General features: G+C 45.0%; 1 protein-coding gene across 3 annotated transcripts in view; it reads left to right on the top strand.

Annotated features, from left to right (window-relative positions):
* The window catches only part of cdkal1 (CDK5 regulatory subunit associated protein 1 like 1), a 553618-nt gene that overhangs the window by 281321 nt on the left and 247492 nt on the right, over positions 1-24805 (top strand). For all 3 annotated transcript variants that reach the window (XM_033013633.1, XM_033013634.1, XM_033013635.1), the window contains exon 10: positions 10636-10781. In XM_033013633.1, the coding sequence (XP_032869524.1) occupies positions 10636-10781 (146 nt within the window). The remainder of the gene's footprint in view (positions 1-10635; positions 10782-24805) is intronic.

Here is a 24805-nt window from a genome sequence, read left to right as displayed (position 1 = left end):
CTGTGTGAAAAAAAAAATTCTCATCTCGGTTCTAAAAGACTTCCCCCGTACCCTTAAACTGTGACCCCTTGTTCTGGACTTCCCCAACATCGGGAACAATCTTCTTGCATCAAGCCTGTCCAACCCCTTAAGAATTTTGTAAGTTTCTATAAGATCCCCCCTCAATCTTCAAAATTCTAGCGAGTACAATCCGAGTCTATCCAGTATTTCTTTATATTAAAGTCCTGACATCCCAGGAATCAGTCTGGTGAACCTTCTCTGTACTCCCTCTATGGCAAGATTGTCTTTCCTCAGATTAGGAGACCAAAACTGTACGCAATACTCCAGGTGTGGTCTCACCAAGACCCTGTACAACTGCAGTAGAAAATCCCTGCTCCTATTCTCAAATCCTTTTGCTATGAATGCCAACATACCATTCGCTTTCTTCACTGCCTGCTGCACGTCCATGCCTACTTTCAATGACTGGTGTACCATGACACTCAGGTCTCGTAGCAACTCCCCTTTTCCTAATCGACCACCATTCAGATAATAGTCTACTTTCCTGTTCTTGCCACCAAAGTGGATAACCCCACATTTATCCACATTATACTGCAAGGGAGGAAGTTGCGAGGGAGGAAGGCGCAGATGTGGTTCTTGATCAGCCTCTCGAGGCATTTCATGACCACCGAGGTGAGGGCACCAGTTGGTAGTCATTCAAGCAAGCTGGAGAGCTAGATAGGGCTCTTAAAGATAGCGGAGTCAGGGGATATGGGGAGAAGGCAGGAACGGGGTACTGTTTGGGGATGATCAGCCATGATCACATTGAATGGCAGTGCTGACTCGAAGGGCCGAATGGCCTGCTCCTGCACCTATTGTCTATTGTCTATTGATGTTTGTGCCCTTGCTCTGTGCCAGTTATTATCTTCATAAGTGACAGGAGCAGAATTAGGCCATTCTATCCATCAAGTCTATTCTGCCATTCAATCATGGCTGATCTATCTTTCCCTCGCAACCCCATTCTCCTGCCTTCTCCCCATAACCCCTGACTCCCATACTAATCAAGAATCTATCTATCTCTACCTTAAAAATATCCATTGACTTGGCCTCCACAGCCTTCTGTGGCAATGAATTCCATAGATTAACCACCCTCTGACTACAGAATTGCTGGAATAATGTGATGCATGGCTGCCGGGCTGTGTGAAATGTCGAGTATTAAACTGGGTCTGATTTGAAAAATAGTTCGGGAAGCCCTAAGCTAGAAATAAATGCAAACGTATTTTTATAATCATTGAAAACTTAGTTTGGGGATTTAAAGAATCAAAGTAGTAGTGTAGCTGTGCAAGTCAATATTTCTCCCTAAATTGACACCAGATCTAACAATGCTTTCTGTGCATTAATATTAATGTGCTCAATATCACCCTCACTGTGAGATATAGATTCTTGTAGGAACTTATACAAACACTGAGCATGTGATCTAAGCCTAATTCTGTCATTGCCTGACATCTTATCATGATTGCTTGCAACAGTGTAGCATTCAAGATCTGTCAACTGCTGGAAATGTGAATCATTTCTATCCTGTTCTAACTAAACCCAATCATCCCCCTTCCTCATGGGCCTGTCTCACTTAGGCAACTTTTTAGGCGACTGCAGAAGACTATGCAGTCGCCACATGTTCGCGGGCGGTTGCCGGGGAGTCGCCTTCATGGCCGTGAGGAGTTCCTGCATTCTGGGAACTAGTCGCGGCCTCATTATGGTCGCAACAAATTTTTCAACACATTGAAAAATTAGTGGCAACTAGAATGAAGCCGCCATGGAGAGTAGCGAGAATTCTCGTGTCGTAGGTGGGTCGCCAGGAGGTCCTAGTGGGTCGCCAGGAGGTCCTAGTGGGTCGCCAGGAGGTCGAAGGTTCTCTTAGGTTCTCATAGGTTGTACCCGGTGCTGACCGGTGAATTTCATTGGCTCATTGGGGGAAAAAAACTAGTAGAGCTTTACTAGCAGAAAAAGCATTAGTTATTTGAATGTGATCTGGACTCCCACATCCAAGACTGTTATTCAAATGAGCACACGCACGCACGCACGCGCCTGGGGCCAGGGAAAGCGGGGGAGCACTGTCTGAAATACACACCCACGATGAACAGGAAGCTAAAAGACAGTGGCACAGTGTACGGTAAATCCTTTAGAGAGCGCCGAGGGGGAGGGGGGGGGCGAGTGAAGGGGAGAAGGAGACACTTTTAAGAAGCCAGACGCCTTTTTATAAAGTTTAGCGGGCATTTAACATTACCGGTCGGTTTTCCTTAATTCTGAAAACTCCAATGAGCCAATTAAAATGCCCGGTCAGCAAAGGAGATTGCCTACGGCTACCTCGACTGCCTATAACTAAATAACGACCCCACTCCACTGCACTACAAGTTTAAAAGAACCATACCGACCACTTTTTACTCGCGGAAAATTTTTCAGCATGTTGAAAAAATTTCCTCGACCAAACTGAGGCCGCAAGTATGCGGAAACTTCCCTCGAGCATGAAGGAGAGTTACAGTGACCTCCTCGGACTTCCTAGGACCATGTGTCGACCATGCTGCGAGTTTGAGTCGAGTGCAAACTCATCTAAACTCGCAAATTAGGTCGCCGCAGTGGGACAGGCCCTTTAATTACAGTGATTCATTTTTATGCCTACTATATTCTGTTCTGCTGAAGCAAAGCAAGAATTTAATTGTCCTATCTGGGACACGTGACAATAAACTCTTGAATATTAAATCTTGAGAAAGGTAAAAGCAAAATATCAAGTTCTGGGCAATAGCATGATGGCGCAGTGGTGGAATTGTGACCTTACAGTGCCAGAGACCCAGGTTTGATCCTGACAACGGGTGCATGTGCCCTTGGCCTGTGTGGGTTTTCTGCGGGTGCTACGGTTTCCTCCCACACTCCAAAGACATACAGGTTTGTAGGTTAATTGACTTGGTATAGTTGTAAATTGTGTTTGTAGTTTAGCGTTTGTCCGTGGGGTCAGCACGAACTTGGTCGGCCAAAAGGCCTGTTTCTGCGCTGTGTCGCTAAACTAAACCTAAGCTAAAAGCTCAAAAAATGCTTCTGACAAGAGAGTGCTAAATCATATCTTTTGGACATTGAATGGAATTATCTTTGCTGTCCTTTCCAACCCCCTTGCCCCCACAACAGTCAAGATTCTACATCACTCAATATCACCATCAACCACCATCCTAACTGGCCCAACCACAAGCAAACTGTGGTTGCAAGCTATCAGAGACCACATATTCAGTGGGAATAATTTTTGTCCCAGTTAACCCCTTTCTTTCTAAATCTTCAAGGCAAGCGTCAACTTTGCGTTTGAGCATTCCAAGTATCTAATAAAATGACATGTTGAGTAATACACAGGGAGCTCCAAAGTCATATCTGGTTGCTCTGTATCAACCAGGCCTTGACATGGCCTCCTCTCCACCCGCCCCCCCCCTCCCCAACTCAGAACCACGAGGTGGCGCCTTAATGGCTGCCTCGCCAGCAGCCTGTCTCGTCCTTTTCTCTCTGTTGTTTTTTAGTATGTGTTAAATGTATGTTTTAGTGTTTAGATTTGTATTATGAGGGGGGGGGGAACCATTTTTGATCTCTTACCTCAACGAAGATGCAATTTCTTTCCTTATCGTATCTCCGTCTGCACTGCGGCCTAACATCGAGGAGCTGGCAGTCTCTTGCTGGAGATCGAATTTGGGAACTCCAACCGCGGGAGCCTGCGGACTTTAACATCGTGGCACTCTAGCTGTCCCTCGACTTCGGGAGCTTCAGGCCGCAGGAGCTTCGACCGCCTCGATCGCGGGAGCTTTGACAGCCCCGACCTGGGGACTATGATCGTCGGCTGCAGGAGCTTCGATCACCCCAACTGTAGATGGTTCGACTGCCCTGACCGTGGGAGAATAAAGAGTGAAGAAGATTAAACTTTGTTGCCTTCCATCACAGTGAGGAATATGGGGAGTCCGCTGTGGTGGATGTTTATGTTAACTTTTATGTAGTGGTGTGTCTTGTTGCTCTTTCTGGTATGACTGTATGGTAAATCGTATTTCACTGCACCTTAAATGGTACACGTGACAATAAAATACCTTTGAACCTTTGAATCCCCCTCCCCAAAGAAGGGTCCCGACCCAAAATGTCACTTATCCATGTCCTCCAGAGATGCTGTCTGACCTGCTTGTGTTACTCCAGCACATTGTTATCTTCTGGTTGTTCATGGTTCTTCTCAGACTGTATACATGCATTATGATCCATACATATATCATATCACTAGACTAAGTGGGACCCGTTGGGTCCCAGCATCACACGGGAGGGCTGGTCACCCAACGCAATATTCCACCTCTCCACCAATTCCAATATTGCTCGCCAGTGGGGGGGGGGGGACTTTCTGTTGCGCTAGTATGGGTGTTGTTGGCCGAAGGTACTGGTTTCCAGAGGGCTAGTATAGACATTGTGGGTGGAATGGATTCTTGGGCTGGCAGCTCAGTCACTGAGGCCTGGCAGTACAGTCACTCGGACCTGGCAGGCTGGCAGCTGAAAAACTGCCAGAAATTCTGCCCAAAACAGGTGACAGACTGTGAGAGAGAAGGGGGAGAGGGTGGACTGAATGGATTATTGGGCTGGCAGTTCAGTCACTTACGGCTGGTGGGCTGACAGTTCACTTACTCACGGCTCGTGGTCTGGCAGTGCAGTCACTCACACCCGGTAGGCTGGCAGTTCACTCAGTCACCCCTCCTCCCTTCACCCCCCCCCCCCCCCACTCTGCTCCTTGTCATTCCCACACACACACACACACACACACACACACACTCATTCACACACACGGACTCATTCACACACACACACACAGACTCATACACACACACACTCATTCACTCACACACACTCACCCAATACTAAAATGCCAAGTAACTTCAGAACGTGTTGAATATACAGTGAGTAAAATTAATGTTTAAAGCCTCCTGTAGAGGCTGCTGGTGCTGAAGCAAAAACATGCTTTAAATAACGTCCAACAAATACACTCACCAGACACGGAGCATTTTAGAACCACATTAAGGGCACTCACCGTGGAGTAGACGTGCGTTCATTGTTATTCGCAGCTCAGAGAGCCGTGACCCTCTTGCTTCCTCCATCTCGCAAAGAATGAGTGAGGCATGACACTTCCGGGTTTTATAGTCCTTCCCCCTTTCCGCCAGCAGGGGCACCAGAGAGTGGCAAAACATTTTTAAACATTAATATCTCTCTGATTTTTCATCGATGGGAAAAATCCTCCGCACCCGTAAGGCGGAGGGGGGCTCTGAGCGAGGTGACCAAAAATGACGGCCATAGGTGGCGGCGTTCTGTCGGAAATCGCAGCATAGTGGGCCAAAAGCGGTCAAGAACAGAGATTTAGTAATATAGATACTGTGATATAATACTACCTTACCTATATTATGCTGTTACTACTTAAACCTTCACTAATTTACAAGTTTAACATACATTCTGTTTTGAAGTCTCTTTGATCTTTGGAATTCCACTGGTGCTGTTTGCATCAATTCTGGGGATGTGTGGGTTTTCAGTTCCATTCTGAATCAGCTCCTCTTCAAAAATGGTGCCACAGGCTACAACACAATATTCAAATCTAAATCTTCCTCGGTATTCACATGGATATCTCATTCTGTGATCAAAGGATCAACGTGAACCTTTCTGTCTCACTCACCCATACTTGATTGATTGAAAGATCATTGGGCCCATGGTGTTAAACCCGTCTCACGGTGCGAGTTGACACACGAGGTACCCCGAGTTAAAACTCGAGGTAATAACGTACGATTAACGTAGCTGTAATGTCGGAACTCGTGGACGCAACTTAGAGACTCGTGGCGCTAACGGCAGGTACCCGTGAAACTTGTCAACTCTTGAAAAAATCAAACATGTTTAAAGTTTTCCACGAGTCAAATTTACTCTTGTGGTTAAGAATTGAAACATTTTAACTCGTTGTAAGACGTAGTGGCCCGTGCGCTTACCTTAATGTATCGTGAGTCTACCGTGGGAACTCTTTAACTCAGCGGGCAGGCAGCAGTTGATTGTCGCTCCCTTCAGTTTCCCAGGGGGTCGGGACGGGACTGGAGTTGGGAGGGAAAGGTGAGGGGGGGGGGAGGGAGGGAGGGGGGGGTGGAGGAGAGAGGGTGGAGAGTGGAGGGAGAGGAGGGGGAGACAGATGGGGGTGTCTTCATTTACTGGCGGCGGGTGCCTGTCACTGAAACAGGCAGGTGAGATTTCACATCCACCTTGTGTGTGTGTCTCTCTCTCTCCCTCCCTCCCTCTCACACAGGCTGAGAGACTCTGCCTCTGTGAGTGTACGTCTCTTTCTCCCCCTCTCCCACACACAGTAAGACTGTGCTCAGTCCATCTGTGTCACCCACACAGTAAAACTCTGCTTTGTGTGTGTATATACATCTCCCCCCATGTCTCTCTTTCTCCCCCCCCCCCCCCACCTCTCTCTCGCCCCACACACAATAAGACCGATGTATTCTGCTTAGTCTCTCTTCCCTCCCACACACACAGATAGACCTAGGTCCTGTCTCTCTCTAGTGTCTCTCTCTCCCCTACCCACACACAGAGACAGAGGTACACACTGCCCGTTGTGTGTGTGTGTCTGCCTCTGTCTCTCTCCCACACACACAGTTAAAGGTACTCCACGTTCCCTGTGTGTGTGTGTCTCGCTCTCTCTCTCTCTCTGTCCCACCCCCCACACCCACACACAGACAGTCAGTCAGTCAGAGGAATTCCACACTGTGTGTGTGTGTGCGCCTCTGACGGAGTGAGGTACTCCCCCCGCAGTCTCTCCGCGGCCACTCCACAGGCAGGGTGCATCTGCCACCCTCAGGCTGGGTGCATCTGCCACCCTCCGGTGGCGGGCTCCATGCACAGCTGTTTAACCTAACCCCCCCCCCCCCTCCAGTTGATTGTCGCTCCCTTCAGTTTCCCAGGAGGTCGGGACGGGACTGGAGTTGGGAGGGAAAGGTTGGGGGGGGGGATGGGTGGGTTAGGTGAGCAGGAGAGTGGGGTTGTTTGCAGTTGCAGAGGGAGGGGGCCAGGGCGGTACAGTTCCCAGTCTCAGCTCCTGTTCCACCGAGTGTGTGGACGTGGACGTGGACGGGTGGCTTGGTTGACATCCGTCCATATTCAAAGATTTCATCTCCCGTCTCCCCGCAGTGTGTAGACATGGCAGTAAATACAATTAAAACATATCAAACCTGTGTGTTTCAAACAAATCATAAGCATAACTGCTCTGGCACTGGATGGTGCGCTTTTTCCCTTTGTAGGTCACATCAATAGATGCAGCCGCGCTGAATTCTATCTTTAACTCAAAGCCGCAGGATGGAGATGTCTTCTTTAACACTGTTGCATATTAAAACAGACCTTCATTCAGGATTGGCTCAAGAGTAACTCGGGAGACGAACTTGGAACATCGCAGAAATGACAAGTAAACGGCAAACTTGTCATACCCGTGGGAACTTGGTTAAACTCTTGATCATACACTTGGAATCTCGTACACAACCACGAGTCTTTCACTCTGGGTACCTCGTGGGTCAGCTCGCACCGTGAGACAGGGCTTTCACAGAGTCCATGCCGCCTAACGATCGATCACCCGTACACACTAGTTGTGTGTTATCCCACTTACGCATCCACTCCCTGCACACTCGGGCAATTGTACAGAGGCCAATTAACCTAAAAACTCGCACGTCTTCGGGATGTGGGAGGAAACCCGAGAAGAAATCTACGCGGTCATAGGAAGAACGTGCAAACTCCATGCAGACCGCACTTGAGGTCAGAATCGAACCCGAGTCTCTGGCGCTGTGAAGCTGCAACACTACCAGCTGCGCCACTGTGCAACTCTTACACACAAGATAATTCTTGGGACCATAGAACTGCATATCCTTTCCAGTATGCATGGTATCCCTTTTTGCCATCTCCATCTGTCTAGTTCTGTCAGTAAATGAACTTGATCCTTTTCTGTGTCTCGACCCGAAATGTCACCTATTTCTTCTCTCCAGAGATGCTGCCTGTCGCGCTGAGTTACTGCAGCTTTTTGTGTCTATCTTCTGATCCTTTTAAAGCACTTTGTTTCAACTACCTAATATCCTGCATTTTCTCTGCATGAATATTTCTCTAGGACGTATCCGTCAGCATTGATCTTCAGTTCTGAAGAAAATCTGTTAATCAAGACTTCCTTCATGACTTGCTTCAGTGCCTCTTCCACTGTGTGTACTAATCTTTCAGTTTGAGAATGGATGATAACGAGATATGAAGCATTTTGATCCCATTTCATTTCACAAATTGTTTGAATTGAATTGTGAGCCATTTTCCAAAGTAATCCCTCGGGAGATCAAATGAGAGGGTTTTTAAAGTGCATTCAGTATGACACCCATATGCTTTACCACGATGTGTTTAAAATGGATGTCCACCAGCTCAGGGAAGATATTTGTAAGGACATATTCGCAAGGTTTTGGATTGCTACTCTATGATCTTGACGATGCATGATTTGAGGCCAAGGGATTTACTGGCTCTTCCAAGTGCAGCCAATAATTTTCCTCAGCACTTAATTGTTTTTCTAAGCGAGCCTACGAGCTCGACACGGGGACTGTCGGCAGACAATTCTATTTTAGCTGAAAAGCCTGTTGAACGGTGGCGGGGAGGTAGAGTTGCTGCCATACAGCATCAGAGACCTGGGTTCGATTCTGACTACGGGTGCTTGTCTGTACCGAGTTTGTACGTTCTCCCCGTGACCTGTGTGGGTTTGCTCCAGCATCTCCTGTTTCCTCCCACACTTCAGGTTTGTCGGCTAATTGGCTTGGTATAATTGTAAATTGTCTCTAGTGTGTGTAGGATAGCGTTAGTGTGCGAGGATCACTGGTCGGCACGGACTCGGTGTCCATGCTGTATCTCGAAACTAAACTAAACTTGTTACAGGCTGCGTACGGAGTAGTTAGTTTGGCACAGCGGCATAGTTAGTAGAACAGCTGCCTTAGAGACCCGGGTTCAATCCTCACCTCGGGTATGTTTGTGTGGAGTTTGCATGTTCTCCCTGTGACGGCATGGGTTTCCTCAGGTGCTCTGGTTTCCTCTCATATCCAGTTTCGTTCCTCTAAACTAAACTAAACTAAACAAAGGTGCATTATAGCCAGTCACGCCATGTTCCCAAGGCTTGACATTTGTCAACATTACAGATGTTTCAGAGTTATTACCACTGCCCAGTCCATCATCGGCTCTGACCTCCCCACCATCGAAGGGATCTATCGCAGTCGCTGCCTCAAAAAGGCAGCCAACATCATCAAGGACCCACACCATCCTGGCCACGCATTCATCTCTCCGCTACCATCGGGCAGAAGATACAGGAGCTTGAAATCTGGAACATCTAGGTTCAGGAACAGCTTCCTCCCCACAGCCATCAGGCTATTAAACTCGCCAACAAACAGACTCTGAACTGTAACAGCCTATTGCACTTTATCTGTTTATTTATGTGTATATTGAACTGAACTGTTCTGTATTTTTGCTTACAATATTCTGTTGTGCTGCAGCAAGCAAGAATTTCATTGTCCTATCTGGGACACATGACAATAAACTCTCTTGACTTGACTTGACTTGACTTACCTTCCATGGAGCAGGACATTGTTTATACTTCCTACTTGCCTGTCTGCTAAATCTCTTCTCACCGTGATTTGGACTCTTTGATGATGCCGGTTCTGATTAGTTGCTTTTTTTGGGGGCGCAGGCAGGAGAATGAGGTGAAGAGGGAAAGATATTTCTACCACAACAGGGCTAACTCTGCTCCTATAATTTATGCACATGAAAAATTTGAGCCGATGTAAGAAAGAATCTCTAAATGCCCAAAATATAATTGAAGTATACATAAGGTGATGGATCCAACGACTGTTTTTGCACGTTATTGATTAAGGTTGGAGCCCTCGGTCTATCCTTAATCGGACTTTACTAAACGTTATCTTGCACCAATCGTTATTCATTTTATCATCTCATTGTACACTGTGGACAGGCTTGTTGTAATGTTATAGTCTTTCTGCTGACTAGATAGCGCATAACCAAAAAAACAAAAAAGCTTTGCACTGTACAGCTGCTCCTCGACCTACGCTGGGGTTACGTTCCGCTAAAACCATCGTAAATAGAAAATATCGTACGTCGAAAACGCATTTAATACAATTTGATCACGTGACCGGACGTTAGTTGCGGCTCGCTGCTATCGCCCAGCGTTTGCATCATCGTAAAGTCGAGATATCGTAAGTCGAAGCATCATAAATCGGGGAGCATCTGTACCTCGCTACACATGACACTAAACTAAACTAAACAGGTCAGCTAATGAACAATTTAAGTTTTTAAAAAGCGCCATTGATATTCAGAATTACATTGCTGAGGAGGAAAATGCATTTCTCCATAACTAACATCATTATTATCTATTCCTGTATTTTTATTTTAGCCTGATAATTTAATATCGATTTGCTATCAAATGTCATTTTGATCTTCTTTCCTATCGGCATCGCTCAAGGTAAATGATTTTTAAACCGTCTTAAGTGGTGTTTTGTCCATTGAAGAGATACTTTTTTGATCTGGTACTGATGGATTATTTTATTTCTTTTTTTGCAGGAAATGGCAAAAATCCTCCTTCATCCCAGGGTGTATTCCTTTCTTCATGTGCCAGTTCAATCTGGATCAGATAGTGTGCTCATGGACATGAAACGAGAGTACTGCATAGCCGACTTTAAACAAGTGGCAGACTTCTTGAGGGACAGGTAGGTAACTTTGAATGCAGTTAATTTTCAACAGTAGTACTTCAAAGTCAAGTACGGGTTCTGTATATCACCACTACATCATTTATAAAGATGAAATAACGTGAATAAAACGATTAATGTGGTTTTTAACCACTCCTTGGTATTATTTCTGTGCCTTTGCATGATCGCCATTGTGTTTCAAAATACTTGTGTAAATACTAGAGCGCACACTATTTGGAATGACTAAGCCGTATTGTATATTTGAAGTTCGCTGTTCAGCTGCTGTTTCTATTCCTGTGGTTTCACTCCAGCTGGCCCTTCTTAATTATGAGCTGAAACGTTTCCAAGTGAATTGAGTGAATCGACAATTTTACTGCAATTTTAGGTATAATACTTGCGCAGTCACTGCTTTCAACAACCTCTATTTCGTTATGCTGCCTAAACATTACATGTTTTTGCAAATATCTATCCCCCGAACCTTCCCTGCTCAGAAGGGAACATTATCATCCCAGTCTCTGCACGTAATCACTCTCCCTCGTCTCCAGAAGAGTCAGTCTCTTCTCCACGTACTCTCAAGCCATCAGGTTCTTTCTAAAGTGCGGTGTTCAGAACTGGACCAAATGATACCATCTGGGACAGAGCTTTTAGTTAGCATAACCTACTGCATTATGTTTGTTTTGAATTTTCATTCATGATACTTCATCCTTTGGCCGCGACTTTGTTAACGTTGTCCTGATTTAAAGATTTGTACAAATGAACTCTATTCAACACTCACTTACACTTCCCATCTCTCTCTCTCTCTCGCACATTTTTATAGGTACATAGACAATAGGTGCAGGAGTAGGCCATTCAGCCCTTCGAGCCAGCACCACCATTCAATGTGATCATGGCTGATCACCCACAAGCAGTACCCCTTTCCTGCCTTCTCCCCATATCCCTTGATTCCACTAGCCCTAAGAGCTCTATCTAACTCTCTTTTGAATGCATCCAGTGAATTGGCCTCCACTGCCTTCTGAGGCAGAGAATTCCACAAATTAACAACTCTCTGTGTGAAAATGTTTTTCCTCATCTCAGTTCTAAATGGCCTAACCCTTATTCTTCAACAGTGGCCCCGAGTTCTTGACTCCCCCAACATCTTCTTCCTCTTCTTCACAGGCCCAACTCTCTCTCTCCCTCTCCCTCTCTCTCTGGCATCAAACTGGGTGCAGTTCAATTCATTGAGCTGGGTAGTTAATGCATTGATTGCTGCAGAAACAGGGAACCAATAAAAAAAAGTTCGGCTCCATGAATTGTTCAGTCTTTTACAAGCCCAAGCCAAAGGAGGGGTCGGCAACTTATGGCCCACGGGCCGGATGCGGCCCGTAACCCGAAATCATCCGGCCCGCAGGTCCAATTAGTTTTTGCGACCTGGGAACTGCAGCTAGTCCTGGGGACGCAAGCTGACCTGCGCGCTACAGCCAGTCCCGGGGCAGGCGAGGGATCTGGGAACTGCAGAAAACTAATTGAAAAACACGTGAATACTAATACGAAAAACAACACCAAGTGTCACACCATGGCGATAGATGTGGCCCGCAACCCGTTCCAAAACATGGGTCATGGCCCCTAGGCAGAACAAGGTTGCCGACTCTTGTGTTGAACACAGGGCCACCTTCAGCTGAAAGATGTCTTTCAGGAAATGGTAAAACACATAAAGAGAGTGACTCACGTGTAATGGATGAGTCAGTGCAAGTAAATACAATGGAAGCAAAGAAGTGCAAACAGTCCCAACACCTGCCAAAGCCTCACATCTTTTATGCTGAAGAGGTTTAAGTTCGTCTGATATTTGGAACATTTCAACACCTCTTAAAATTGTTAAAAATCATTTTTTTAAGAAGTTGATTAAAAACATCAAACTATTGAAGAATAATAAATCAATTACAATAAATCAAACTTAAATTAAATTAAACTCAATTCAACAAATAATTCCATCATTCAGCTGGTCTGATCTTACAGCAGGCTCTCTATTTCCACAATGTCCGCGCCTATGCGGGCCTCGTTATTTGGACTTTGTCAATGCACCTCTGCTGGTTCAAGTCAACCCTCTGTTGAAATGAATTTTCCATTCAATTTTAAATCTAGTCATAAAGCAGTTGGGATCTCTGGAGAGAAGGAATGGGCGACGTTTCGGGTCGATACCCTTCTTCAGACTGAGAGTCAGGGGAGAAGGAGACACAGAGATAAGGAAGGGTAAAGTGTGTGAAAACGAGACTCTCCCTCTCCCTTGACTCAGTCTGAAGAAGGGTCTCGACCCAAAACGTCACCCATTCCATCTCTCCAGCGATGTTGCCTGTCCCGCTGAGTTACTCCAGCATTTTGTGTCTATCTTCGGTGTAAACCAGCATCTGCAGTTCCTTCCTACACACAAAGAAGTTGGGATTTGTGTTGTGGGTTGTTACTTGTCTTCTGTAACCCCTCAAGGTTGCGGGGAGATCTGATACTGTAGACTTAACCGATACAGACCGGTAACAGGCCCTTTGACCCACTGAGTCTGTGCTGACCAGTGATCACCCTGCACTCTAGCACTAGTTGTCTACACAGAGCAGAATTTACAATTTTACCGAAGCCAATTAACCTAAGATGTCCCAAGATAGACACAAAATGCTGGAGAAACTTTGCGGGACAGGCAGCATCTCTGCAGAGGAATGGGTAGCGTTTTGCTTCCAGACCCTTCTTCAGACTGAGAGTCAGGAGAGAGGGTGTCTAGAGACATAGACGGGTAGGGTCCGAAAACGACAAATCAAAATGGATGGTGATGAGGAAATGTAGAATGGTTCATTGTTAGCCTACAAACCTGTACATCTTTGGAGTGTGGGAGGAAACCGGGGCACCCGGAGAAAGCCCACACAGGTCACGGGAAGAACGGGCATGCAGACAGCACCAAGAGTCAGGATCGAACCCAGGTCTCTGACGCTGTAAGGCAACAACTCTACCGCTATGCACCCCGAATAGAAGTATATAAAATGATGAGAGGCATAGATAGATAGGGTAGACAGTCGGAATCTTTTCCTCAAGACGGAAAAATAAAATACTAAAGGACATAGCTTTACAGTGAAAGGGGCAAAGTTTAAAGGAGAGTTGTAGGGCATGTTTTGTCCACATAGGGGAGGTGAGTGCCTGGAACACACTGTCAAGGATGGTGGTTGAAACAGATACGTTAGTGGCATTTAAAAGACTTTTGGATTGGCAGGGAATGGAGGGATCTGGATTATGTGCAGGTAGATGAGTGCTAATCTTGGCATCATGTTGGGCACAGGTAATGTGGGCTGAAGGGCCTGTTGTTGTGCTGTTCTATGTTACTTTGAAAGTTGAAATAAATTGTTACTGTTGCCTGGAAATTCTGTTGTGTGGCGGGTACACCACATAGCTGAATTCATGGGAAATCTGCGACAATGCATTGATTGTGAAGTCCATGATTTTCTATCGTATGTGATAACCTAACACAAGGTGCTCCCCTCAAATGGATATCTATATTACTAAAAGTCTGATCTTGACCACTTCCTGTTGTTCTGTATATTGATTTTAGAAATAACGCTGCCACTTACAGCTGTGATTTTTGGCCATCTTACTCAGTCCCCCTCCGCTGCGCAGGACGAGGATTTTTCCCATCGATGAAAAATAAAAGAGTTATTAGTTTTTTTTAAATGTTGAGATTCTCTCTCCTGAAGGCCACGCCCCTTCCGGAGGGACTATAAAACCCGGAAGTGTTGAGTGCCTCAGTCAGTCTCTGCAAGATGGGGGAAGCGAGAGGGTCACGTCTCTCAGTCTGAGCTGTGAATAACTCTGAACACATGTCTACTAAACTGTGAGTGGTTTTACTGACCTGTCAGTGCCCTTAATGTGGTTTGAAAATTTAGTTTGGAAATGCTAAAGCTGTGTTGGCTTTGGTTTGGAAATGCTAAAGCTGTGTTGCCTTTGATTTGGAAATGCTAAAGCTGTGTTGCCTTTGGTTTGGAAAAGCTAAAGCTGTGTTGCCTTTGGTTTGGAAATGCTCAAGCGGTGTTGCCTTTGGTTTGGAAATGCTCAAGCGGTGTTGCCTTTGGTTTGGAAATGCGACAGCTGTGTTGCCTGGCCTAATTAAAGTTGTCTTGCCTAATTAAAGTTGCCTTGCCTAATTAAAGTTGCGTTGCCTAATTAAAGTTGCCATGCCTAATTAATGTTGCCTTGCCTAATTAATGTTGCCTTGCCTAATTAAAGTTGCCTTGCCTTCTATATAATTAAAAGTCTAATCTTGACCACTTCATGTTTGCGCTTTATATTGTTTTAGAAAAACCGCTACCACATACGGCTGTGATTTTTGGTCATCTTACTCAGAGTCCCACTCCGCTCATCAGGTGCCGAGGATTTTTCCCATCGATGAAAAATAAAAGAGTTATTAGTATTTTTTAAATGTTGAGATTCTCTCTCCTGTCAATCACGCCATGAAGGCCACGCCACTTCTGGTGGGAAGGGGGGAGGGACAATAACCATATAACAATTACAGCACGGAAACAGGCCATCTCGGCCCTACAAGTCCGTGCCTAACAATTATTTTCCCTTAGTCCCACCTGCCTGCACTCATACCATAACCCTCCATTCCCTTCTCATCCATATGCCTATCCAATTTATTTTTAAATAATACCAACGAACCTGCCTCCACCACTTCCACTGGAAGCTCATTCCACACCGCTACCACTCTCTGAGTAAAGAAGTTCCCCCTCATGTTACCCCTAAACTTATGTCCCTTAATTCTGAAGTCATGTCCTCTTGTTTGAATCTTCCCTATTCTCAAAGGGAAAAGCTTGTCCACATCAACTCTGTCTATCCCTCTCATCATTTTAAAGACCTCTATCAAGTCCCCCCTTAACCTTCTGCGCTGCAGAGAATAAAGACCTAACTTATTCAACCTTTCTCTGTAACTTAGTTGTTGAAACCCAGGCAACATTCTAGTAAATCTCCTCTGTACTCTCTCTATTTTGTTGACATCCTTCCTATAATTGGGCGACCAAAATTGTACACCATACTCCAGATTTGGTCTCACCAATGCCTTGTACAATTTTAACATTACATCCCAGCTTCTATACTCATAAATAAAACCCAGAAGTGTGGGCGTGGCTCAGTCTCTGCAAGATAGAGGAGGGAGAGGTCATGACTCGCTGTCTTTAGTGGCCTTGCACCCTGCTTGAAATGGTATGAAACTGCACTTGACTTTGGTGGCCTTGCACTCTGCTTGAAATGTAATTTCAAGGAATAGCTGTGAGTCAACTGCCAGCCCACCAGCCATGAGTGAGTGAGCTGCCAGCACAACAAGCTTGAGTGACTGAGCCACCAGCCCAAAAATCCATTTGGCCCACTATGTCCATACTAGCCCTCTGGAAACCAATCCCTTCAGCACACAACACCCATACTAGCGCTCCAGAAAGCCCCCCCAGCCCCCCCCCCCAGCCCCCCCCCCCCCCCCCCCCCCCCCACTGGCCATCAATATTGGAATTGATGGTCAGGTGGAATATTGCGTTGGTGGACCAGCCCTTCCGTGTGATGCTGGGACCCAACGGGTCCCACTTAGTCTAGTTACTTCCTAAAGTTACCTTCACACTCAAGTGCCGCACAGATATCTTGACACTGTACTCAAGGAATAGTCACACCATGGCCACCCTCGTCTCCCCTCGCCCCTTGGGCAAAAGGTGAGGAAGTGTGAAAACGCACAGCTCCAGATTCAGGGACAGTTTCAGATTCAGACAACAGTCTGAAGGGTCTCGACCCGAACCGTTACCCATTCCTTCTCTCCATAAATGCAGCCTCACCAGCTAAGTTACTCCAGCATTTTGTGTCTACCCACAGTTTCTTCCCAGTTGTTATCAGGCAACTGAACCATCTCAGCACAACTAGAGAACAGTACTGAGCTACTTCCTACCTCATTCGAAACCCTCATATTATCTTTGATCAGACTTTACTGGCTTTATCTTGCACAAAACGTTATTCCCTTTATCATGTATCTGTATGCTGTGGATGGCTCGATTGTAATCATGTATTGTATTTCCCCTGACTGGTTTGCACGCAACAAAAGCGTTTCACTACACCTCGGTACACGTGACAATAAACTAAACTAAACTAAACAAATGCAAATATATGTCTCAACAAGACATAGGAACTACTTTGTCATATTTCAAGTGGGATCTGCCCTTGCAGGACTGGCCTTTAAAACCTTTGATGGAACTTGGGTTCAGCTTTCGTTTAAGTGAAAGAAATGTTATTCCCTCGACCTACACCCACAGCAAACCTGCTTTTCTCAGCTTACTGTATAAATACAAAGCAAAGACTTTGAGTGGATTAAGCATGTAAGACCTGTTTTTATTTCTTGGACCTTGTGCACAATAGAATTTGTTCCGCAAGTCTTCAATCTCAAATGTGCCTTCTCGGGCAGCACAGAATTTCTACATCTGTCTGGTGAGAAAATGCTCACCTGCAGTAAAAAGCCAAGTCTGATTCCAAGATGTACCAATTATTTGCACAAAATATATACCTAAAGAACCCAAGTGAACTCTATTATCCATTTACATTGTGAAAAGTACTGCCAATAGTTTGAACAAAGTTGTCTCCTACGATGCATCTTGTCCACGGTGGTTTGTACAAAATGGTGCTGGAAACATGGCGACTTGTCTACTCTCAGTGTAATCTATTCCTACACTCTTGCACTTAAATATGAATGTAACTATGTACAGTAAGATCTTTACCAAGCTGTATGCAAAATAGGGAATTTTGTACCTAGGTTAAAAGACATTTGTGTAGAAAGGAGCTGCAGATGCTGGTATACAGCGAAGATAGACGCAAAGTGCTGTAGTAACTCAGCGGGACAGGCAGCATCTCTGGAGAAAAAGGATGCGTGACGTTTCGGGTTGGAACCCTTCTTCAGACTCACTCGGAAAGACTTAAAAAACATGGATAGGTTAGGTTTCGCGAGATATGGGCTAAATGCAGACGTTGGTCGGCGTGGGCAAGTTGGGCCGAAGGGCCTGTTTCCACGTTCAATGACTCTATGACTATGGGTCCATGTACAAATGACAATAAATACCATTGGGCCATTGTGAAGTTTATTCTTCTCTTCGTGCATTTTGATTTGAAGTCATCCTAGTGTGGATAATTCTAGGATAATTCAAATGGAATTTGTTTAAATGCTTGAACTATTTATTATTACCGCTTCCCAATCCACAACTCCCTGAAGGTGGCGACACAAATAAATCGAGTGGACAAGAAGATGTATGGCATGCTTGTCTTCATAGGTCAGGGCATTGATGAAGATGATACTTTGATGATATTTGATTGTCACTTATACCTAGCTAGGTGCAGTGAAATTCTTTGTTTTTGCATACAAAGTACACAATCGAATCGCCACAAAGGCACCAAAAAGTGCTCATCCCTTCTTCATTTGCCCACCTCCCCACGTTGACCAACACGCCCAAGTACACTAGTCGCACTTGCCTTTACGTGGCCCAGATCCTAAACCTGTCCTATCCATGTACTTGTCTAAATATTACTTAAATGTTGTGATAGTACCTGTCTCAACAACCGTGATTCCCCATTCCCTCCAACTCTACTTTTTGTGTACCTTCAACCTCCTATGGCAGCTCGTTCCATAAATCTCTCCTATCCATGTACCTATCCAAATGTCTTTTAAATGTTGTTATTATCTAAATGGCGTCAAGTTGGGAAAAGGGGAAGTACAACGGGATCTGGAGGTCATTGTACATCAGTCTATGAAAGTAAGCATGCAGGTACAGCAGGCAGTGAAGAAAGCGAATGGCATGTTGGCCTTTATAACAAGAGGAATCGAGTATAGGAGCAAAGAGGTCCTTCTGCAGTTGTACAGAGCCCTAGTGAGACCACACCTGGAGTATTGTGTGCAGTTTTGGTCCCCTAATTTGAGGAAGGACATCCTTATTATTGAGGGAGTGCAGCGTAGGTTTACAAGGTTAATTCCCGGGATGGCGGGACTGTCATATGCTGAGAGAATGAGCAGCTGGACTTGTACACTCTGGAGTTTAGAAGGATGAGAGGGGATCTCATTGAAACATATAAGATTGTTAAGTGTTTGGACACGCTAGAGGCAGGAAACATGTTCCCGATGTTGGGGGATTCCAGAACCAGGGGCCACAGTTTAAGAATAAGGAGTAAGCCATTTGGAACGGAGACGAGGAAACACTTTTTCTCACAGAGAGTGGTGAGTCTGTGGAATTCTCTGCCTCAGAGGGCGGTGGAGGCAGGTTCTCTGGATACTTTCAAGAGAGAGCTTGATAGGGCTCTTAAAAATAATGGAGTCAGGGGATATGGGGAGAAGGTAGGAACGGGGTACTGATTGGGGATGATCAGCCATGATCACATTGAATGGCGGTGCTGGCTCGAAGGGTCGAATGGCCTACTCCTGCACCTATTGTCTATTGTCCATTGTTATAGCACCTGCTTCAACTACCTACTCCGGCACCTTCCATCATTTGTGCAAAAAAGTTACCCCTCAGGTTCCTTTTAAATCTTTCCCCCCTCACCTTAAACCTACGTACTCTGGTTCTTGATTGCCTTACTCTGGGTAAAAGATCCTACATTTACCCTATCTATTCCACTCATGATCTTAGAAACCTCTGTAAGGTCACCCCTCAACCTCCTGCGCTCCAAGGAGTGAAGGACTAAAGAAAGCCCTAGCCAGGTTGCTAAACACTTTAACGGCCCCTCCCATTCCCACACTGACCTTTCTGTCCTGAGCCTCCTCCATTGTCAGAGTGAGGCCCAGTGCAAATTGGAGGAACAGCACCTCATATTTCATTTGGGTAACTTACATCCCAGCGGTATGAACATTAACTTCATAACCCTTGCTTTCACTCTCTCTTCATCCCCTCCCCCTTCCCAGTTCTCCGACCAGTCTTAATGTCTCCGACTACATTTTATCTCTGTTTGCTAACTTCTCCCAGCTAACAATGATCTATTCGACATTTTCCTGGATCTCCATTCCATGTTTTCACACCTTCACACTTCCTTATCCATGTATCTCCCTCCCACCTGATGTCAGTCTGAAGAAGGATCTCGACCCGAAACCCATTCCTTCTCTCCAGAGATGCTGTCTATCCCACTGAGTTACTCCAGCATTTTGCGTCTATCTTCGGTTTCAACCAGCATCTGCAGTTCCTTCATACCCAAGTCCTAACCAGTCTTTATCTGAATGAGACAGCTGTCTGCATGTGAATCAGGAAAGCGTTGGGCTACCAATTTTATATTCTAAAATTGAAGTATCCCCGCAGACCAGTAATATCCATTTTGGATTAATGCTGAAATTGGGGGTAGAATCCTGTAAAATTAGGATTTTGCTTTAATTTTTGCAAACAATAATCATGAGAGTGTACAAAATCACGAGATCAGGAAGATGCAGAGTCTCTTGCCTAAAGTAGGAGAATCAACAACTAGAGGACGTAGGTTTAAAGAGCAGGGCAAAAGATGTAATAGCAATCTGAGGGGTAAGGTTTTCACTCAAAGGGTGGTGGATGTACAGAACGAGCTGTTGGAGCAGGTAGTAGAGGCAGGGACTATTGCAACATTTAAGAAACAAATAGGTACATGGATAGTGTTCAAGAAGGAACTGCAGATGCTGGAAAATCGAAGGTACACAAAAATGCTGGAGAAACTCAGCGGGTGCAGCAGCATCTATGGAGCGAAGGAAATAGGTAATGTTTCGGGCCGAAACCCTTCTTCAGACTGATGGTACTTCAGGTACATGGATAGGGCAGGTTTAGAAGGACCTCCAGATTCAGGGACAGTTTCTTCCAAGCTGCTATCGGGCAAATTAATCATCCTACCACACCCAGAGAGCAGTGCTGAACTACAATCTACCTCATGGGTGACACTTGGACTATACTTGACCGGACTTTGCTGGCTTTCCCTTGCATTGAACGTTATTCCCTTATCATGTATCAAAACGCTGTAAATGGTTAGATTCTAATCATGTATTGTCTTTCCGCTAACTGGATAGCACACAACATAAGCTTTTCACTGTACATTGGTACACATGACAATAAACTAAACTAAACTAAAATATGGACCAGGCAGGCAGATGGGACTAGTGGCAGGTGTGGGCAAGTTGGGCCGAAGGGCCTGTTTCCATGCTGTACGACTCTATGACTCTAATATTTAAATTGTAAACTAAGCCTCAGCAGAGAGAGAGGAAAAGAAGCAAAGTATATTCAGGGTCAGCTAAGTGTTGACGTAGTGTAAGTCTAAAAGGGTTGACGGTGGATATGCAATAGAAGACATTTAAAGACTGTATGGATGAACTACAAAAATTGTTCATCCCAGTTTGGCAAGAGAATAAATCAGGGAAGGTAGTGCATCCGTGGATAACAAGGGAAATCAGGGATAGTATCAAAGCGAAGGATGATGCGTACAAATTAGCCAGAAAAAGCAGCATACCAGAGGACTGGGAGAAATTCAGAGACCAGCAGAGGAGGACAAAGGGCTTAATTAGGAAAGGAAAAATAGATTATGAAAGAAAACTGGCAGGGAACATAAAAACTGACTGCAAAAGTTTTTATAGATATGTGAAAAGAAAGAGATTAGTTAAAACAAATGTAGGTCCCTTGCAGTCAGAAACAGGTGAGTTGATCATGGGGAACAAGGATATGGCGGACCAATTGAATAACTACTTTGTTTCCGTCTTCACTAAGGAAGACATAAATAATCTGCCGGAAATAGCAGGGGTTGGAGGAATTGAGTGAAATCCAGGTTAGTCGGGAAGTGGTGTTGGGTAAATTGAATGGATTAAAGGCCGATAAATCCCCAGGGCCAGATAGGCTGCATCCCAGAGTACTTAAGGAAGTAGCTCCAGAAATAGTGGATGCATTAGTAATAATCTTTCAAAACTCTTTAGATTCTGGAGTAGTTCCTGAGGATTGGCAGGTAGCAAACGTAACCCCACTTTTTAAGAAGGGAGGGAGAGAGAAAACGGGAAATTACAGACCAGTTAGTCTAACGTCGGTAGTGGGGAAACTGCTAAAGTCAGTTATTAAAGATGGGATAGCAGCACATTTGGAAAGTGGTGAAATCATTGGACAAAGTCAGGATAGACTTGGTTTATACTCTCTAGAATTTAGGAGATTGAGAGGGGATCTTATAGAAAGTTACAAAATACTTAAGGGGTTGGACAGGCTAGATGCAGGAAGATTGTTCCCGATGTTGGGGAAGTCCAGGACAAGGGGTCACAGCTTAAGGATAAGGGGGAAATCCTTTAAAACCGAGATGAGAAATTTTCTTTTCACACAGAGAGTGGTGAATCTCTGGAACTCTGCCACAGAGGGTAGTTGAGGCCAATTCATTGGCTATATTTAAGAGGGAGTTAGATGTGGCCCTTGTGGCTAAGGGGATCAGAGGGTATGGAGAGAAGGCAGGTACGGGATACTGAGTTGAGTATCAGCCATGATCATATTGAATGGCCTACTCCTGCACCTAATTTCTATGTTTCTAAGTGTCTTTGTGTATTGCAAGGGACATAAGTTAGGTGGGGTTCTCTTTATTCACTTTGTTTGCTCCAGGAGGACTGCTTGTTTGCATTTTATGATAGTCATCCACACCTCGGAACAAATGCTCAATTTCAGCATGTCAGGATCCAGTTTTTAACTATGTAGGTTCCAGCTTTTATCGATATGTGGATTGTAGCAGCATGCATTCATCTGCGCAAGCTGTCACAAACTAGAAAACATTTACATTGAATGGAATTAGCAATCGTGGTAAAACATTAATCATTTCTCTGAAGTGCGTGCTAGAATTTTATTTCAGTGCCATTTAGACACTGTTTTGTTTGTTGCCTAGCCACTGAAACTGTCAATTTTGTTCCACGATAATATTGCACCATTTCTTGGCAGGCAGCGTATGTTGTGAGAGACGCAGAGGTTAAAGCGGGTCAATAGAGCGGGAAAACAGGTAGTTTTGGTGGCTTTTCCTACAGTGACTGTTTAAATGATTTGCATAGCTTGCGGCAAGGTCATGAGATGAGGAAGGGCTTAAGCACTTTGTAAAGAACTGTTTTTGCATTCTTTTACGTTCTGAACTGTGAAGACATGCTCTTGTTTCTAATGTCTTGAAGCTATCTTAAAGGTGCGTGCTCGTTGTATTTTCAACTGCTCGTTTAATAACACCCCTCCTAAGTGAGCTCCACCTTACCTCAGATATACTTCTTTGTCAAGCAGTTCATAGGTCATAGGAGCAGAATTAAGCCATTTGGCCCATCGAATCCTCCATACCATTCAATTATAGCTGATCTATCTTTCACTCTCAACCGCATTCTCCCGCCTTCTCCCCGCAACCTTTGACACCCTTACTCATTAAGAACATGTCAATCTCCATTTTAAAAATATCCAAAGACTTAGCGTCCGCAGCCACCTGTGGTAATGAATTCCGCAGATTCACCTCCCTCTGACGTTCTTTTCATCATGCCTTGCGTGAAACAATGAGCTATAATGCCTTGAGTAGAGCAATGCCCATCACCACACCCACACTTGCAGTTCACTTTTCCTTTTTCCCCCCCCAAATTAAATTAGGGCAGCACAGTTGTACAGCACCGGAGACCCGGGTTCGATCCTGACTACCGGTGCTGTCTGTACGGAGTTTGTACGTTCTCTCCATGACCCGCGTGGGTTTTCTCTGGGTGTTTCGGTTACTCCAACTCCAAAGACGTACAGGTTTGTAGATTCATTGGCTTGGTGTAAATATAAAATTGTGCCTAGTGTGTGTAGGGTAGTGTTAATGTGCGGGGATCGCTGGTTGGTGCGGTGCCGGTGGGCAGGAGGGCCTGTACCTCTACAACTAAAACAAAAAACGAAAACTAAATCATACATACTTTTTGGCAACAGTCCCACTTCGAACTTTCACCAATGGCCCTTTGCAGTTCAACTCCTCTCTGACATCCACACCAGCACGTTACTTTGTAAGCATGATTTTCTTCATTGTCTACCTTACAATGTTTTTTAAAGCAAATCTATTGCTTAGATCATTGGGACCTCGTTGAGATGATTATGAAATCGAAGGCTGTATAAAATAGTTCAAGGCATTTGACAACAGTAAGGTGGCAAAAAGCCGTCGGGGCAGTGTCAGGGTGTGGCTGTCATTCAGTTCAATCAGCCCCAAAGGGCTATGGAAATTATGTGTAGCTGCAGGAAAAGTCCAGTGTCTAGCACAGGTAACAAGCTGCATCGAGCGAGGCTTCGCACAAAGTAGAGGGGGAGGATGACATGGGTTACCAGGATCAGACACGTCTGAAAGCTGTTGACAGATGGCAATGCCTTGTCCTCGATATCTCTCGTTGGAGTTTAGAAGAATGAATGAGGTGGGGGGGGGGACCTCATTGAAACGTACCGAATAGTGAAAGGCCTGGATAGAGTGGATGTGGAGCGGATGTTTCCACTAGTGGGAGAGTCTAGGACCAGAGGGCATAGCCTCAGAATAAAAGGACATTCCTTTTGGAAGGAGATGAGGAAGAATTAATTTTGTCAGAGGGTGGCGAATTATGTGGAATTCTTTGCCGCAGAAGGCTGTGGAGGCCAAGTCCATGGATATTTTTAGAGCAGAGATTGATAGATTCTTGATTAGTACGTGTGGCAGGGGTAATGGGGAGAAGGCAGGAGAATGGGGTTGAGAGGGAAACATAGATCAGTCATGATTGTACGGTGGAGTAGACTTGATGGGCCGAATGGCCTAATTCTCTTCCTATCACATTATATCCCTGATAATCAGAGATATTTTCATAAAATTTTTAAACGAAATATGTAAAATCAATGTTTTTTTTAAAGATGATTGCCTTATACTTATTTTCTTTCTCATACTGCACCAAATGAAGGTGTTTGGACATATTTTGCCAGGTCTTATTTAATGCAGAATCCAAGAACATATTTCCCAGCTTAAATGTTGAGGATTCCCAACAAGCTCCTTCAGGTCCAACATTGAGCTCAATGCAGGTGCCAAGATGGCATATACTCAAAGTAAAAACATCTCTGGTTTAT

The sequence above is a fragment of the Amblyraja radiata genome, chromosome 2, assembly GCF_010909765.2.
Source record: "Amblyraja radiata isolate CabotCenter1 chromosome 2, sAmbRad1.1.pri, whole genome shotgun sequence".
Lineage (NCBI taxonomy): Eukaryota > Metazoa > Chordata > Chondrichthyes > Rajiformes > Rajidae > Amblyraja > Amblyraja radiata.
Note: the sequence above shows the minus strand (reverse complement) of the source record. Positions and strands in the feature narration are given on the sequence as shown.